Source organism: Triplophysa rosa, linkage group LG23 (genome assembly GCF_024868665.1).
Source record: "Triplophysa rosa linkage group LG23, Trosa_1v2, whole genome shotgun sequence".
NCBI lineage: Eukaryota > Metazoa > Chordata > Actinopteri > Cypriniformes > Nemacheilidae > Triplophysa > Triplophysa rosa.
Window position 1 is genome coordinate 4,960,353 of NC_079912.1, and position 18,647 is coordinate 4,978,999.

Below are 18,647 nucleotides of genomic sequence, written 5' to 3' on the forward strand. Positions count from 1 at the left end.
TATTATATATATATATATATTATATATATATTTATATATATATATATATATATATAGCCACACTCTAAGCACCAGGTACGGTATACATTACAAAAATAAATAATTAAGAAAGAATATGCAGAAAAGCATAAAGACAAGTTATTGTTTTTTCAAATTAATATCACATTAATCGGTCAATCTGCAACATTTATAATTCAAACAGCCACAAATCCATATAATAAATGTCACAATCAACTGCTGAATCATTATTTAGTAGAAGGAATAACTTGATATGTTTCCCTGCCATTCATTCTGATTAGCACGAGCGCTGTCACTCCTGTGCATGACTGCGTGTTCATCTATCACATGCACAATATGTCTTAAATTAATAATAAAAATACTGAAGCGTGTGAAAAATGACAAAGAGCTTCTACGTACACTTTTGTTTCCACGGAACTCAGAACAATGAATAACACAGCAGCACCAGGCTGAACTACAGTAACGTAACACTATCTGCCGTCGACGTCTTTCCGGGGCTGTCAAAACTACCGTCAACTCTCTGTAACTTAGGTGCAGAAAAATCAAACAACACATCATCATGAAAGACACATTTCTGTGCGCTACAATACCATCATAATCGTTTTCTAAAGTATGCCATCATTGGTGTGAAGTGCTTTCATTTTGCTGGAGGTAACGTAAACAACTAATGTTAACGAGGGGTGAACGCAGACAAAACTCTTTTAAAAGTGGATGGAGCGATACAAAGGGTCTTGTATCGCTCCCGCATCATATTAAGCTGCATTTATAACAAAGAATGGCAAAAATGCAGATGTCATGTTAATGCACACACCTTGTAACGTTACTCTGCTTATGACGTTCACTCCAATGTGCTTCTGTGAACTGAAGAATGCGCTAAATAGCGCAGCCTAATGCCGTTTTCAAGAGTTTTAAAGGGGACTTTAAAGCGATCTCGAATTCTTGTACAGTTTGCACTATTAAACACAATATTTTAGGGGGGCTAAGCTAGAACTTAAGGGGGGCTTTAGCTCCCCTAAGGTCCTAGCAACGCCACTGACATAGACTCTCAAAATAATCATTCAAAACAATAAATAAATTACTTAACCTTGAACATTTAATAAATAAATGGTCAACCGTCTCTTCCATTCCAAAGGACATTCCTTTCCCACTGCTGGATTCAGGTGCGCCACATGCCTGTTTGTAGCTATAGCACCATGAATGAGCCTCCACTGCAGGTCTGCTGTACGTTTCTCAATTGGAGATTTATACAGACTACTCCAGGATGCTTAAAAAGTCTGGTCCAAACATTTCTGTCCACCTCTTAGTTCGTGCTTGTTTTAAATCATTCTGATGAGCAACTTTAACACAAATGATCTAAAGCACTTTCTTGCTAATTTCATGAAACTGTCCACCTCCCTGCAGGCTCCAGGTAATGCATTCTGCACTTCCTCTAACACCTGCTCCATGAGACGTAAAGATCGAATTCCAGTATTGCACTGAAGTGACAAAGCCGTTTTCCATCCTTTAGAGCAGGGGTCACCAACTAGCGGACTCCGGTCCGGATGCGGACCGCGAGATGCATCCGTCCGGACCTCAAAGCCTTTTGACATAATAAATAAATGAACGCCTAACATTATTTTATAATGCAATCAAATTTATACCAGGCACATCAAGGTCCGCTCAGTAGCAGTTTGGGTCCTACGGCGCCACGGACAGTCAACATATGCGCACTGTTGCCACGTTCAGACGTCGACGTCTCGACGAGAGAAGAGAGCCGGGACAGACTCGCTGCACAGCGCGTAGACAGATGTAACTGTCAGTGACTGAAAAACAATGTCCTTTTCAAAAGTTAGAAAAGTTGACGCTGAAAACCATGTTTTCCGAGATGAATGGGTCGAGAGATTTGCATTTATTCTTCCTGCATCGAGATGCATGACACCGGTTTGTCTCATTTGCTCGGAGTCTGTCGCGGTTGTCAAAAGTGGAAACCTTAAACGGCATTATGAAATTAGACAGAGACACTTTGAAGAAACTTACAAGCAGCAGTCCGAGGTAAGGACACGGAAAATATATTAGCTCAAAGCCCAGTAGGAGCGATCTACACGGGTCCTTCCTCCCTCACTTACCGCCCAACAACGAGCGAATGTTCGGCTAAGAATACAGACTAGTGGATCTTAGGAAAACATAACAAGCCCTTTACTGATGGGAAAATAGTAAAAGAGTGAATGGAGCCTGCGTGTAAAACACTTGTAGGAGGAAAATAAAGACATGAACTAAAAGAAAATATTAAACTAACCCCACTTTCAGCTGCAACAGCCACAAGAAGAGCTGAAATGTTATCAGATGATGATCAGTTGCAACTTGATGTTGCTATTTGTTCATCTCAGTTCAGCAGAAAACAACACTTTAGTTTTCTTTTAAAGTTGATAATGTTGAAATGAATGTATGTTCAGTGCAGGATTAGAGATTATGGCATTTTGCACATTTTCCTTCATTATATTGTTGTCAGACATTGTTATGCCGTTGTATAGATATGAAAAGACATGTTTATTTCTTTGGGCTGCCAAAAACCATCAATTCATGATTTTAGGTATTTAATTGTCCGGACCTCGACTGGCAAGGAGGGTTTGTTTACTGGACCTCAAGCAATTTTAGTTGAAGGCTTTAGAGTCTCTAAGATTCTCTATTTTTGTGAGTCCAGCTCTCACTAGACAATTTATCAAACTTCTTGAAGAATAGTTTGTATCAACGGATTATAAAACAACGGTTCTCCCATGATCCAGTCCCTTGGTTGTGAAAGGTCTCTATTCAGAAAAAAATCACATTGATTGATAAAAGGGGGTTAAAATGTTCAAATCCAGTTCTCTTAATGTCAACAAAAACAATTGTCTAGCATAGCCAAGGCATGATGTTTTCCTTAAAATGGCACAAGCAACACAACTCCATCCCAAATCCTCATCATATAGCCATCTCTGTGCTGTTTGCAGTCTGAAAGGATTAATCCTACTTCTTAGGTCTATCAGACCTTGTCCTCCTTCTTGTAGTGGCAAACATAACACAGGTCCAGGAACCCAATGTTGGCCAGAATTTCCTCTGTATTACTTTTATCATATATCATATCTCTTGGTGAGTCCAATACATTTAACTTGTGCCATAACATAAAGGCAGATTGTTAATAACCCAGACTCTACCCCTGTAGGATAGCTCAGCCAATTCCATTTAGACCACTTGGCTAACACCTTTTCCAACATACACTCCCAATTTTTTTGTTGACACCTTTCTCGACCAAGAAACACTACAAGAATTTTAAGTCCTTCTTTACCCCAATATAATCCTCCTGGAATTTAAGGTGACCCACCATTTTCCCAGGAACCTATAATAAATCCCTTACTCTTCACCCAGTTTTCTCTAGCTGAGGAGGCTGCTTCATATAAAGCTGAACAGTTATACACTGTAAAAAGTAATAAGTTGAGTTTACTTAGAAAACCTGTGGAAACTGATTACCTCAGAATTTTCAAGTAAATTAATTTATCATTTCTGAGTTGTAGAAGCTACAACATGTTTGTATAGTTAACTTATGCATTTGCAGAAACAACTTTAAACCTTAAGTTATGGCAACTTAGTATATTAAGTTCATCTGACTTAAAGATTTGAGTTGGGCTTAATTCAGATAACTCAAATAAAACAGTTAATTTAACACGCCTGCTAGTTCACATTACTAGAAAAATGTTTGGAAACTGATTACCTTAAATTTCTCAAGCAAGTTGTACTCAAAACTCTAAGTTGTTAATACAAAGACAGACAACAGATTGTTGGTAAAACAACAGGGTCATTTATTTGTATAAAACCATGTTATTTCAAGTCCTCACTTGAGGCAAGACATATCAACAAAAATGCATATACAGTACTGCACTGCAAAAAAGATCAGTGTCCCCTTTTCACATATATAACTTTTTTTAAAGTTGTAAAATGCATAATTGGAGAACACTTGAGACTCTATTTAGTACAGTTTGATCTCTTTCTCAAACAAAAAATTATCTTTTTAAAATTGACATTAAGCAAACTGTAAATTTCCCAACAAGAAACAAAATATTTCCAGTGCACTCTGGAAAGAAAAAAAATCAATGTAAAATGCAGAATTGGGGAACATTGAAGACTTTTAAGTCTTTAAGTACAGAACAAGTTTTTGTTCTCTTTCTTAAACATCAAAAAACGATATTCTAAAATGTTACCTATTCTAAAACAAACCACATAACATTAAGCAAGTTTACCATTAACATTAAAGTGATAGTTTACCCATCAATGAAAATGTTGTCATCATTTACTCAGATTGTTCCAAACCTGTATAAATTTTGTTGTTCTGATGAACACAGAGAAATATATTTGAAAGAATGTAAGTACCTAAACAAATCTCACCCCCAATTTACTGCCACAGTAGGGAAAATGAACACTATAGGAGTCAATGGGGGATGTGATCTGCTCGGTTTCTGACATTCTTTCAAATATCTTCTTTTGTGTTAAGCAGAACAAAGTGTAAATGTATACATGTTTGGAACAATCTGAGTGTGAGTAAATGATGACAGAATTTTCATTTGTGGGTGAACTATCCCTTCAAGTAAGTTTTCCAACAGGAAACAAAATAACTTTTTCAGTGTCCCATTTTTAGAACTTAACAATGGTCAATCATGAAAAATGGCAATGAAAATGCTCTATCGTGGCCCAGTTATGTTACTGCATTAGAAGAGTTTTTAGGGATTGGATTTTGGGCTTCAGAGACTTGTGCCCATGTGATAAAATCACCCTCTGGATGAAATCTAAGGTGTTCTTCAGTCCTGGAGGATACTCTAAATTTAGAGCATAAATGAGCCCAAATAGGGTGCACATGGCTTGGGGAAGATTTCCCAGGTCATCCATTACAATTGTACCTTCCAAAATGATGGCAGTGGATGTGGCATCAAGATGCAGTGAGTACGGAATGGTTTCACAGTCCTCAGGGATCACTGTCAATACAGTGTTTGAACATCCTTCTGCCCAGTGATGACAGTGATACATCATCGGCGTATGCTGAAACAGACACACTTGACCCATTAAAATCACCATGTATAGGAAAGCCTTACTTAATAAGGGTTCAATAACTAAACTGCACAATTGTCCCGAGAGAGGACAACCTTGCTTAATTCCCCTCTTAACGGGTAGTGGTAACTTAAACCCCCTCCTATTTTAAGTATAACTGCAGCTCCTCTATACAGTAACTTTATCCATGAAATGAATGTTTCCCCAAACCCAAATGCCTTCAAAGCATTAAAAAGACAACCATGACTCACATGATCAAATGCTTTTTCTTGATCAATAGATAAAATACCAATATTAAAATCATGACTTAAAAAAGGTCAATCACATCTCTTACAATAAATAAATTGTCCATTATTGTACAACCTGGAACACAGTTTGTTTGTTTATTTTTCATCCCCTATACTTAAATATTTTTTTCAAGCTATTCCCTATACATTTAGACAATATTTTATAATCTTGACACATTAAAGAGACAGGTCGCCAATTTTTCAACAATCCTAATTCACCATTTTTTGGCAGGAGTGATAATACAGCCCTCTGACAGCTGTTGGGTAAAACACCCTTTTTAAAACATTCACCAATTACATTTTAAATGTCTTCACCTATAACATTCCAAAATTATTTATAAAATTCAGCAGGCAAACCGTCTATTCCAGGGGCAATCCCTGAAGATAACTGTTTTACAGCATCTGAAATCTCAGTAAAGGAAATCATCTTATCCAGTGCTTTTCTGTCCTCAGTTCCAAACTAGGTAGCCCTTCTAAAATGTGATCCATACTCCTTTGATCACAGTCAGCAGATCCAAAGAGTTTTGCATAAAAATCCATTGCAATTATATGTAGGGCTGTCACGATTATGAAATTTGATTGACGATTAATTGTCTAATAAATCATTGCTATTATGGCGATTAATTGACTGTTTTAGGGCTTTGGCGATTATGACGATTAATTGTCTGTTTTTGAGCTTTGACATTTAATTCTCATTCATTTTTGATTCAGCGATTGAAACGACCATATTGTTCTGAATACAAGACTATGTTTTTTTCTTGGAAATACATCGGAAAAAATTGGGTCATCATATATTTAAGGTTTAGGCTTTTACCTGTCAATAATACAACCACCAAATACTTGTAAATGAAGTAAATTGATCAGGTGTGAATTGAAGCCACCATTAAAATTTGACTTCAAATTTTTTCTCACTTGCAAGACTACAGTAAAAATTTTACTTGTGCGTTAATGAAATTTTGGTAGACTGGTTTTCACACTGAGATTTGCTTAAATAATATTAAATTGTACTGCAGGTAATTTGTATATGTTTTAGTTTTTTTTAAGTGATTGTGTTGTGGTGGTACATTTTACAAGTATTACCATGCTTTAGTAACAATATATACACTAAAATATGCAATATGCAGATGCACTACAGCTCCCCCTAGTGTCTTCTATAGAGATGTGCAATAATTGCGATGATCCGAAATCATCGCGATGAGGTCAAACAATCGCGATGAGACTATTATTTAATAATCGTGACAGCCCTAATTATATGAGGTTAATGTGCCATTATCTCTCTGAAGGTGAAGCATGTTTTTCTGTTTTACCACTTTCCGTTCCAGATTTAAAAAATGGGTTGTTGGAGCATTCATGTCCTTTATGAAGATATTCTTGCACGAATTAAGGCACCTTTAACTGTTTCTTCAAGAAGTGTTTTACAGTATTTTTTCTTCTTGATATCATTTGTTACTTCAGAGTCATCATTTTCCATTTTGTTAATATCTTTATCCAACCTTTCAAATATTTTTTTACAAGCACAGTATAGTTAAAACTGTTGAAATTTTAATTTGGGCTTTACCTACTTTCCACCACTGAATTAAGTTTTGAAATTTATTATTTTCCATTTTCCAAATTTCCCAAAAACATCAAAATGTCTAACAGAATGACTTATTTTGTAACAAATGAACATTAAAGTGCCAATAAAACTTTGGATGTGGTTATCTTGTAGTATTAAAATCAATATTTACTAAATGATGATCAGAATACCACAAGGAGATATGTAAACATTCATTATTCTATTAATATCTGATTTATTTATTCTATCTAGTCTTGCTCCCATCACACCAGAATCTAATATTTTAACCCATGTATATTGTTTCACTGCTTGATTCCTGTTTCTCCACACATCAATCAAATCTAACTCCTGAGTAATCTTAAAAAGAATATTACTAGATTGTAAATGAGGTTTTTCCCAATTCCTATTCAATACAAAATTAGTAGTACAGTTCCATCTCCTCCCATAATTCTGCACACATTACCATCATCATATTTTCTTATTTCACTCTTTAATTTTCTAAAAAGTCATTGTATATATTGGGAGCATATACATTAATTAAAAGGAACTTTAACTCTTTTATTACTACCATAACCATTACAATTCTCCCCTTTTCTAATTCAAGAGTAGACAAATTTCTTATTTTTTTTAGAAAATAGGATTGCCGCCCCTGAACTCAAATTTTGTTCCATGACTCAAAAAGCTGTGACCTTCCATCTGTACCAATCTGTTTCATTTTGACAATCTGAATGTGTTTCTTGTAAAATCATAACATTGATTTCTTTAAATTGGCCCTAACTAAAGCACATTGCCAACAAAACACAGACATCAGTTTCACTCACCGCATGCGGTTCATATCCGGCATCTTTTAGCACTGGGACGGCTCCATATATCAGTTTCAAACAATCTCCAAATCCAGCGTTATATCCACCATCCAACATTCATCCCCCAAATGCAGTGAACAAACAAACACCTGAACTTTGCGAACGTATGTTTCACAAGTGAAAGTGACGTCTGCACATGCTCCTTCTCCTGCTCTCCTTGCTGCCGCATGGGCGTGCCCGCATACTTTTCCGGGAGAATTGTTTAATAAGGGACTAAGAAAAATTGTTACGAAACAATTTTATATGTTTGAAAAAAACTTTCCGAAACCTGTACGATCGCTGGGGGAGTGTATCGAGCACATAAATAGTACGTAATACGGCCAACTCATTTTTGACAAGTTGACCATGTTAAGCATGAGAAGACGGCACTTCTTTACATTGTAAAGAAGTCAGAATGCATGACACACCATTGCAGCACCCCTTTAAGATAAATATATTCTGAAACCATTGCTCTATTGCTCCTATCTCTCCCTCCATTAATATTTAAAGATCCTACTGTCAAAATATCCATTAAAAGATAAAGAGAATAAAAAGAAAGAGACCAAAAGATAAGAAAAACATTCAAAAACACCCTTAATGTGCATTTCATTCTGCAAAGTTAATTGATTTCCGCCTGGCTACAGCTTTCCCCTTTCTGGTCTTTGTGAGAATCTTTTTTAATCTCAACCGCTTTCTTGTTCTCAGTTCATCTTCTCCTACCCTCCTTTGCCAATGACGAATGGAAAATTGAAATCTCTTCAAATCTGGAAAGTAGTTCCTCACATCAGTGGCTTTTCCAAAAGTAATTTATCTCATCCAACGAATAAACCTGATCACAACATACTTGGGAAACCTCTGACAGATCTGAAAAGTCAGATAAAACATCATCCTCATCATCAGCCTAATTCATTTCATCCACACCCAATTTTATTTCCTTTTCCTCACATAGATTTACCTTTTTAACACTGTTTTCTTGTTGAGTGTCATTTAGTTCCTCCACCACTATGCTGTACCTACTTATCTGACCTTCCATCTCCAAAACATCAGTTATTCCAGACACTTCAGCACGGCTTTCAACCATTCGTTCATTCTCCGTAGACATCTCATTTCTTATATTCTCAATAGACAACTCTTCATGATTCCCTACACTGTCAATAGAATTTGCCTCACTGTTCCTTACGTTTTCAGTGCTAACCTCAAATTGATCTTTTTTTTAATTATCATCATTCACATTGCCTTGCATTATATCTGCACTGTTACTCGGGCCTGCCTCAGTTCTTAACGGACGAGATAATCTCACATGTACAACTGCACCTCATTCAAAACAGCGCAACTCACCTGTGCTCAGAGAAGAAGCTGTTAATGTCTGAAGATCTGATGTCTGTGATTTCACTTTAAAATTGTGAATGCTGAGTATTTATTGCTTTCTTTTAAAGGTGAACAGTCTAATCTCTGTAATAGATGGTTGCCAGAATGTTGTTGTATGGTTGCTGTGACATTCTGAGTGTCTCCTCAGACAATTCAAGTCAAGTTCAAGTATACAACTTTTATCACAGTCTTTATAAATATATTTATAAAGTGCTGATCCTTCAATGCATGTTTAGGGCATTTTTTTCTGTATGACTTATTTCTTCTGCAGAACACAAATGAAGATATTTTGAAGAATGTTGGTAACCAAAAAAACATTTGACCTCATTGACTTCCGTTGTATGAACACAAAACCACTGAGACATTTGTCAAAATATCTTCATATACAGGTTTTCAACCAAATGTGATGACTTATCCCTTTAACCTTAAAGGGGTCATATGGCACGAATACGTGTTTTTCTGTGTCTTTGGTGTGCTATAAGTTGCCCATGCATGTATTAGACACATAAAATTGCAAAAATCAAAGTGTCGGAACAAAAGACGCATTCTATCTAAAAGCGAATGCTCATCCAGACCTGATTGAAACGCCTCGTGTAACCACACCCCCGCAAATCCAAGTCAGTTCGTGGAATGATTTGACTAAGACCGCCCAAATGTATTCGCAAGTAAGGTGGCTGTCAGTACAATTACTTTGGAACCTGATGTTCCAAATATGCTAAGAGGCTTTACATTTCCTTCACACACTTGCAGTATTCGACCAGTCACTACGCACTGGTTAACTGGCTAAACGAGTCATATGACCCCTTTAACTAACCAACCATATAAGATATTGGATTGTGAAAAGTGAATGTGTCATATCAGAATGAAGTCAATTTTGACTTCATGTTGACTTAAGGGCAGCACTTTTTACCAATATTGACAAAATGATCACAAATAAGTGGCTTAAACCCTGCATCAACACTCATAAACTGATAAGAAACGGCAGTTAGCTTCATTAACTCTTATAAACGACAGGCAAACATGAAGGCGTACAATGCCAAAGACCCCTGTGGGCGCAATAATAATGAGATTTCATGAAAGACCCTGAACCTGTGAGAATACGTTACTTCCACTAAACATACCTTTGATATATTCACATTTCACCTTTCCTGTAAAACCAATGACAAATGACATTGCTCTGACAAATGACCAGTGAACGTTAGAAAACAAAGATGGTTTGCAGCACTTAATATCCACAGTTTAGACATCCAGAATAATTTACATGAAATAATATAAAAAAGTATATACAGTAACAAGGACAAACTGCATATAGTGACCTAAACTGAATGTAATTGTTTATACATAAGTGTTTGTTTCATGAAACTGAAAGATAGTTTGTGGCCCCTTAAAGGAACAAGTCACCTAAAAATGTCATCATCTGTCACGGTCCCACCGTCTTGTTTATGAAATTCTAGTCGTGTGGTGGGATGGGGGCAGAGTCCTTGGGTTTTATGTGGGAAGGCCATGAGATGTTTGTTTTTACCTCTCATGTGTTTTTCCAGTGTCTCGTCTCTGTTCCCGCCATCTCGTTTCCTCGTTATCTTTCCCTGAGTGTTTAATGTCCCACACCTGCCCCATGTCGTTATCCCTCGTTTGTCTTTCCTATATATACCCTCATGTTTCTTTGTCCTGTGCTCGTGTATTGTACTATGTATGTGCGTGTACGTGCGGTGTTTCTGGATTGTGTTGTGGTCCTGTTCCTTGCCTGTTCGTGTGCTTACCCGTGTGCCTGTTCCTTGCCTGTTCCTTGCCTGTTCGTGTTGTGAGTTTTGTGCCTTGTATTGATTTAAGACGTTTGGTCGTGTCTTCGAGTTTAGTTTATTTGTCTTGTTTTCATTTTTCCCCCTCGTGGGAAGTCTCTTGTTTTATTTATAGTTCTTAGTTTCGTTTTCCCCATTGTGGGTGTTTTTGTTTGTTTTTTGTAGAATAAAAATATCTGTTAACCCCTTCACTGCCGTTGCCTGCGCTTGGGTTCTTCCGTATTCCGTGACGACATCATCATCATTCAAAGATTCACGTAGTACATGAATCTTTCTTCTGTTATCAATATCTTCTTTTGTTTTCTGCAGAAGAAAGAAAGTTTAAGCAGTTTTAAAATGTAATTAACAATTACGCTCAACTTCAGCTTAGTGTACAATAGGGCAACCATCCACTCAAGGCAACTCTGTGACGGGAAGCTTCTAGGAAATAGAGGTGTTTACTCTCACGACATGAAGTGTAGTTACTCATTGATGTTCTCTTTGAAGTGTTCGGTGTTTTGCTGAGAAGCAGGATCAAGTATCAAAGGATTTGCAATTGGTTGCATTAGTAATGTTAGGGCCGGTGTGCTCTTTTTTTAGTTCGTTGGTTTGTCTTGAAATGTGGGGCACAACTCAGTCTTTCTCTTGAACATAATGGATTATGGGATAGTGTTTGTCAAAGCATTCATACAAACATTTTGTCCCATTACAATAGCAGAGGGTACAAGACAGTTGTGTTTGCCTTTGGTCGATTAAATGGCTCTAAATAAGAGGGTATTGTTGTTGCCTTGGCAACAAGCAAGACAATTTTATATAATTTCAGGAGGGCATGCCTGCGATAAAAGAACTATTTTCACCTTTGTGCCGTTGACTACACTCAAGCATTCAAAACACAGAATCAAGCCTCTGTTAGTTTTTCAGGATATTTTTGCTGCAGAGCTACAGAGACAACAATGATGTGTTAGATGAATTAATACATTTCTTATTTAGATAAAATAGTTTCATAAATATGTTGTGGTCAAGATCAGACACATACCTTAATTATTTACACAACCTAATGCAGCAAAGGGACATATTTTTGCAGGCCAAAACCGAGAAATTAGTAAATCACCTCTTTTTTTTAACAGGTTTTAGTTAAATGTCTAAAAAAAGAACACTGTAAAAAATGCCACTATTTCATCTTAAAAACTGCTCTAAATTATTAAGTTAAATCAAATTAACTTTATAAATTATTTGAATTTAAATGATATTAAACTGAATTTTAAAATCTTGCTGCATTTCGTGTAACACTTTCAACTTCATTTTATAAGTCAGTTTCATATAATTCTATCTATAGAGGATATTACTTCTTTTTTAAGATTTATTTTTGGGCCTTTTGCCTTTAACATATAATTTAAATTCAAGTGACATGTCGCGATTTGGTTAATCATTAAATGTAAGGAAGTTTTTAAACTAAAATGTTCATGTTGATATTACATCCTAGAGGATGATGTCATTAAGGAATTGGCTTTTGCTAGTTAAAGGAATATTATAAAAGACTAATGGGATGGAGAATAGTGATAATGAGGACAAGAAATAACTGGTCCATGTACTTTCGCAGGTCACCATGCACTTGCTGTTGTTTTTAGGCACCCCATTTTGTTAAAACTGCCTTCGTTCAATGAGATTTGTGTCCATGTTGAAATTCTAAAATCATGCTGTTGCTTGTCATCTACTACACACTCATAATGCAAATTTCACATTACACCATATCCATTTGTTGTTGTTGATTATGCATCAACAAATATACAGCTCAAATAACAATGCATGTATGCATACCACATGGAACATGCTTATTTCATGGTGAACTAAGTTCTTTATAAAACAGTACATACTGTCACAATATGTTTGATGCAAGATAAATCTCCAGAACACAAGTGTTCATGCATCACAGGAGAATAGGGCTTCCATCCCATCATGTGTCATATTGTCCCATTGTGTTGACTCTGTGTCCACTGAAGACTCACCTTCATGTTTTTAGCTGATTGGAGTGGCACCTGATGCGTTCTTCTGTTGTTATAGCCAATCTGTATTCAGAGATGCTCTTCTGCACACCTCAGTTGTAGCTGGTGCTTATTTGAGTCACTGTTTCCTTTCCATCAACTTGAATAACTTCGGCCATTTTCCTCTGACATCCACATTTCCTCCGACAGGACGTTTTTGCCCACAGAACTGCCACTTACTGGATATTTTTTCATGCCATTCTCTATGAACCCTACATATAGTTGTGCATGAAAATCACAGTGGATCAGCAGTTTCTCAAATACTCACACCAGGCTGTCTGGAACCAAAAGCCACGTTCAAGTGACTAAAATGACACTTCCTCCCCATTCTAATGATTGGTTTAAACAAGCATGTCTACCGAATATTTATTTTTGCGTTTATTTATTAATTATAGCTAATATGTTTATGTATTTGCAGCTGTGCAACGGAGGGTCTGTAACAGATCTGGCTAAAGGCATGCTGAAGAGAGGAGATCGAATGGATGAGCCCATCATCGCCTTCATCCTGCATGAAGCTCTCATGGTAAACCTCAGAAACCAGAAGCAGTGCTGTTCCTCAACAGAAACAAATGGTTCCTTTCAGCTAGCCTTTTCATTTGCCGCAGGGGTCTTTAACGTGTGTGCTCTGTCCTCTAAAAGGGTCTCCAGCATTTACACATCAATAAAACCATTCACCGAGATGTCAAAGGCAACAACATCCTACTCACCACAGGAGGAGGCATCAAGCTGGTCGACTTTGGTAAGGAAGTTGTTCTTTTATTGGTCCCGCTGGCATTGACGAAAAGCCTTGCTGCTTAAACATGTTTGTGTGTGTGTGTCAGAGACCGATAGCTTGAGCAACACACGGGTCAAAGCCATTACATCAGAGTGTTTGGGTGCTAATTGAATAGCACTTATTTTTCTTATCAAAAGCAGAATGCATTTATGCAGAATGATGATGGAGGCCTAACACAATTCCATTTAGCCCCTGTCTGCTTTTAGTCAATGATGATTTGCTTTAGCCTTTCTTAAACAAATGAATCTCTTAAACAGCATGTTAAAACAGAGCTTGTGGTTACCATTGTACAAGTTTGTGGTATGTAGTTTTACCGCTTTTTAGGAATATTGACATGGCTATTCATTGCTGCTGGGTGATGGGTAGGCTTTTCACTCAGGCTGTAAGTGGGTCAATTTTAAGACCCTCTGCCAAAATAGCATAATATGAGAGCCTTTAGACCCTAAGAGCCTTAAAACCTTTAGAAATCCGCTAAATGCTATTCGCTGATAGACGAAGCCAGCCGCAAGCTTTTGTGATGCCACACGGCATTTGCCAAGCTTCACACATTCCCTACACCCCCTTCTCTATTAATTTCCAGCCTAAAATCCACTCTAATGTAATCTCTTCCTCTGTTGTTCTCTGGGCCACATTTAGCCCCAGATAGGAGATAGTTTCCCCCCCACCCACCAAATCCCCCCTCATGGAGGTATCAGCTCGGAACAGAAGCAAATAAAGGCCATAATTAGTCGCCTGCATCCAAGGGGCTAGATAACGGGACACCCTGCTCTTTTTAGGGAGGGGTGGGGTGTGGGGGTTGGGCATATGGAGGGAGAGGAGAGGTGGGGCGGACCCTGTGGAGAGAAAAAAGAGGGAGAGAGATGGATTGATGAGTCATGCAAGAAACTCACGACTAGCAAAGTTGCTGTCAGCAGAAAATGAGTTCTGTCAAGGACTCTGTAGTGACATCACAGAAATCTGACCAAAAGAATTTCAGCTTACAAACAAAGGAGGAAGTGAATGTAATTGATTCTATGCCCTACTTAGGGCCATTCACACAGGATACGAGTGAAAAGCAGAGCACAATGTTTGTTAACAATTCATATGGTCTAAATATTAACAACGTAATATACTATATGTTTTGTGAACGTCTCAGGACCATAAAATGTTCGTCTTTACAGTGATGGGAAGTCCTACCGGCCTGTCAGCTGACTGTATATTTGCATAATGCCTTGCACCCTGCTCACGCATAAAAAACAATCTAACCGCTAACAATACAAACAAAGCTAACTTGCTATTAGTAGCCACTGAAAAAATGCCTACCCAAGACAAACTGTTGCTTGCGCACAGACTATGTAAATATGTTTTTCTTACCCATAGATTCATCTGATGGTTTGGTGTTTTAAAACTGACACTAACCCTTTGACACAGCATCTTAAAAACATACATGTGCATGTACAGCCGTGACTTATAAGAAATAAAAATCACAAATGGGATGCTTTTCATATCTCAGTACTTTCTCTAGACATCAATGAAGAGCACACGTAAATGTAATTGAAGATTTCAATATGAACTTAAACATTTCTCATCAAATTAAACCAAACCCAGATGATTTTACCTCTACAATCTACATTCATTTTACACCCCCATACTCTTCATGGATTTAAACAATTGTCTCATTTGTTTCTATTTTTATTTTTCCAAAGCAATGTAAGGAGAAACATCTAAGACTTAGGCCCAATCCCAATTCTATTTTCTACCCCTTCGCCTACCCCTCGCCCCTTCCCCTTGCCCCTTGAAACAAAGTGGCAAGGGGAAGGGTTACAAATTTTCCGCTAAGAAATGGGACACCACTATTACACTGGTATACGTCATCATACGTTGTTGCTAGCTCCTAACGTTACGTCAGAGGACATGCGCCGATGCACCGGGTACAAAATATATTTTCTAATATCAATCAGTGCTGTCCGCTAGCAAACTTTAGCGATTTTTTTGGCAAATGTTAAAAGAATATCACCGTAAATACAAACACAATATTGAATGCAACATACATAAAATGAAAAATTGTCATAAAAACCCTTATTAATGGCAATTAATGCTGCTTGCTCGAGTGAGCAGCCATGTTGGAAATTTCTCTTAGCCCTTCGTTTGAAGTGAGGTCCTGAAAAATCTTCGTTTGAAGGGCTATCTGGCCCTTCCCCTTACCCCTACCCCTCCAACCAAAAGAGAATTGAGACACCCCTACCCCTTCACGTGAACGTGCCAAACGGAGGGGTAGGGGTAAAGTGTAGAATTGGGCCTAAATTGACACTTGAATGAAACACAACTGTGAACTCAACATCAAATCTCCTGAGATATTTAAAAGCCATCGACTTAATGAAACCTTTCTATGAATGATATTTTGAAAGCTGACCATTTCTTTGCATTTCTTGCTTTTTTCCAGCACAGTCAGGAACGTTCTCTGTAATCCTGCACCTGCTAAATATATGCTTGTCAAATCCGCATAATTTAACCAGAAACATTTACATAAGCAGTGGCATTCACAATGTCAGATTAGTGTAGCCACACACATGCAAAATGGAAATGTGGCATTATATTGTAGCAGGACAGTTTAAAAAGTTCATAGAGCTTTAAAGCCCCATGAAATAAACATGTGACTTGTGTCACCTGTAGTTCATGTCAATTACCTTTGAATACTAACTTAATGCTAAAAAAGGTTAAAGATTAATTTTTTTAATGAAATGTCATTTTTTAAAATGACATTTTTAAAAAGGGACAAATTGATGGACAAATTGAGTACATTATCTGTTAGGACAGAGGATTGTTTGCATCCAAGACATGCCCTTTAGAATGAGAATTTCCATATGACATCAGGTACAGGCTACAGTCCATTGACTATTTAAATGAAAGGATGCACCAGTTCTTATACAACAACACAGGAGTCAAGACTGAGCTTGTCAGATCTTTTATAATCCACACAAGTAATAAAAAAAACCTATAGAATTTTTAGAAGTAAAATACTGCATACGCTTGCCTAGGGTACATGATCACCCAAAAAAGGTAAAAAATACTTTTATATTTCTTAATCAGCATCAATGACTGGAACTATTTATTTTATTATATATAATCTAAAAAGATATATAAAATTATGCTGTAAAAACATACTGTATGTTTTCATCAGTTTATTGTTTTCAAATGTATTGCTTCTCCAGAATATGGAAATTGGTGTCAAATTCATTTCTTGGTTTGGCCGTCAACCTAATTTTTCCCAAAAATAATCCAGAGAATTCCTGTGTGTTTGGTCGGAGACGTCCTGAGGGCGATATCTGTCTCCTGCTGTCAGGAACCGAGCCACGGCAAGTGGGTGGCTGATGTGCCTCCTCTGTACGCAGGGGCTCCACGTGCCCACTTTTGAGAACGCTCAAAGTCATGCAGGGCTAATGCGTTATCCGTCTGAAGGGACTCACGCTATACTGAGCAGATAAAGCCCCCACACTGACTCATCTTTACAAAAACAGCCTGCGTTATTAGACAAGACGAGCGAGAGAAGGAACGAATGAAGGAGGGCGCTTTGCTGCTTTTGTCATGAATATTCTAATTGGCAGTGTTATCTCTGATGATTATTACGGCTGGCCCCGGGGCCCTGTGCAAATCTAATGTAGCGAACAGTAGAGAACAGCCGCAGGAGAGTTGTAGTCTTGTGTCTGTATGGATCTATTGTCCTTCGTCCATTTATAGCTCACAGCATATATCAATCCATGGTTTGTTTATTTATTTCTGGTGTTATGGTTATTTAGTGTGGTTGTGAGTAATACAACAATCTGCTGTGATTATTTCTACCATCACTCAAGAGCTGGAAGAAAATGGAAGGAGGGTTCTTTAGCAAAGAATTAAAAGAAGTTGGGTGTTGATAGTTAATCTCACAACATCAATCTGCTTCCAACACAACAATTGCATACAAATATTACAGATGTCACATCGGTGAGTGTAATTGTTTTATCCCAGTCCAATAGGAATAGACTAAAAGTAAGTCAGTTGTTTTGTAGGTTGATTTCCAACCAGTCCGGCATACTGTGGCAAACTGGGCCCAATCGACAGAAGTGAGTTTAGATCTGTTTGGTCAACCAATGGATGACTGACAGGCGAGTTCACAAAACATTCATCTAAAGAAAAGCTGTCATGCCAGTTTGGTTCTCTAAAGAACCAAAGAAGAAGTATTCTTTATGACTTTCCTTTGTAGTCTAAAGGACTTTTTATCACTACAAAGAGCCCTTCTGTTTAGCGCCAATACTCTAGAAAAAGGTGCTACAAAACGTTCTTCACAGCAATGCCATGCCATAAAAAACATTTTTGATTCCCCGTGGAACCACTCACTCAAGTTTATAAGAACCATTTCTTTCTTTAGTCTAAAGTTTTTTTTCTTTTGTGAAAGAGAAACGTTCCTTATGATAAAGAATGTAATATAGTAGTGCTTAGTTACACATTTGTGACCCTGGATCACAAAACCAGTCATAAGTAGCACAGGTATATTTGTAGCAATAGCCAACATTGAATAGGTCAAAATAAACGATTTTTTTTAATGCCAAAAATCATTAGGATAATAAGGAAAGATAATTTTCCATGAAGATATTTGGTAAACGTCCTACTGTAAATATATCAAATCTTTATTTTTGTGAGTTCACTGTAAAAAATTCCTGTTAATTTACATGGAAATTTAACAGCAAAATGCTGTTTTCGTTTAATAGCAGTATGTTACTGTTTTTTACAGTGCATTGTGGGAAGACTTGTTCACTTCAGGTTAGTGGTCGAACAACCACAGTATGTCACTGTTATTTAACAGCATTATACCACATTTTCCTATCTGCGCCATTTTGGACTATCAGCATGAGGTACGTCTGCACCTTTATCTATGGTTGTAAATATCTTTAAATTAAATGTTAGATCTTAAATA

At 37.2% G+C, this 18,647-nt stretch overlaps 1 protein-coding gene across 3 annotated transcripts in view; it reads left to right on the top strand.

The window, feature by feature from the left end:
- myo3a (myosin IIIA) overlaps positions 1-18,647 on the top strand; it is a 105,869-nt gene that overhangs the window by 39,189 nt on the left and 48,033 nt on the right. For all 3 annotated transcript variants that reach the window (XM_057323110.1, XM_057323111.1, XM_057323112.1), the window contains 2 exons: positions 13,361-13,465; positions 13,582-13,681. In XM_057323110.1, the coding sequence (XP_057179093.1) occupies positions 13,361-13,465; positions 13,582-13,681 (205 nt within the window). The remainder of the gene's footprint in view (positions 1-13,360; positions 13,466-13,581; positions 13,682-18,647) is intronic.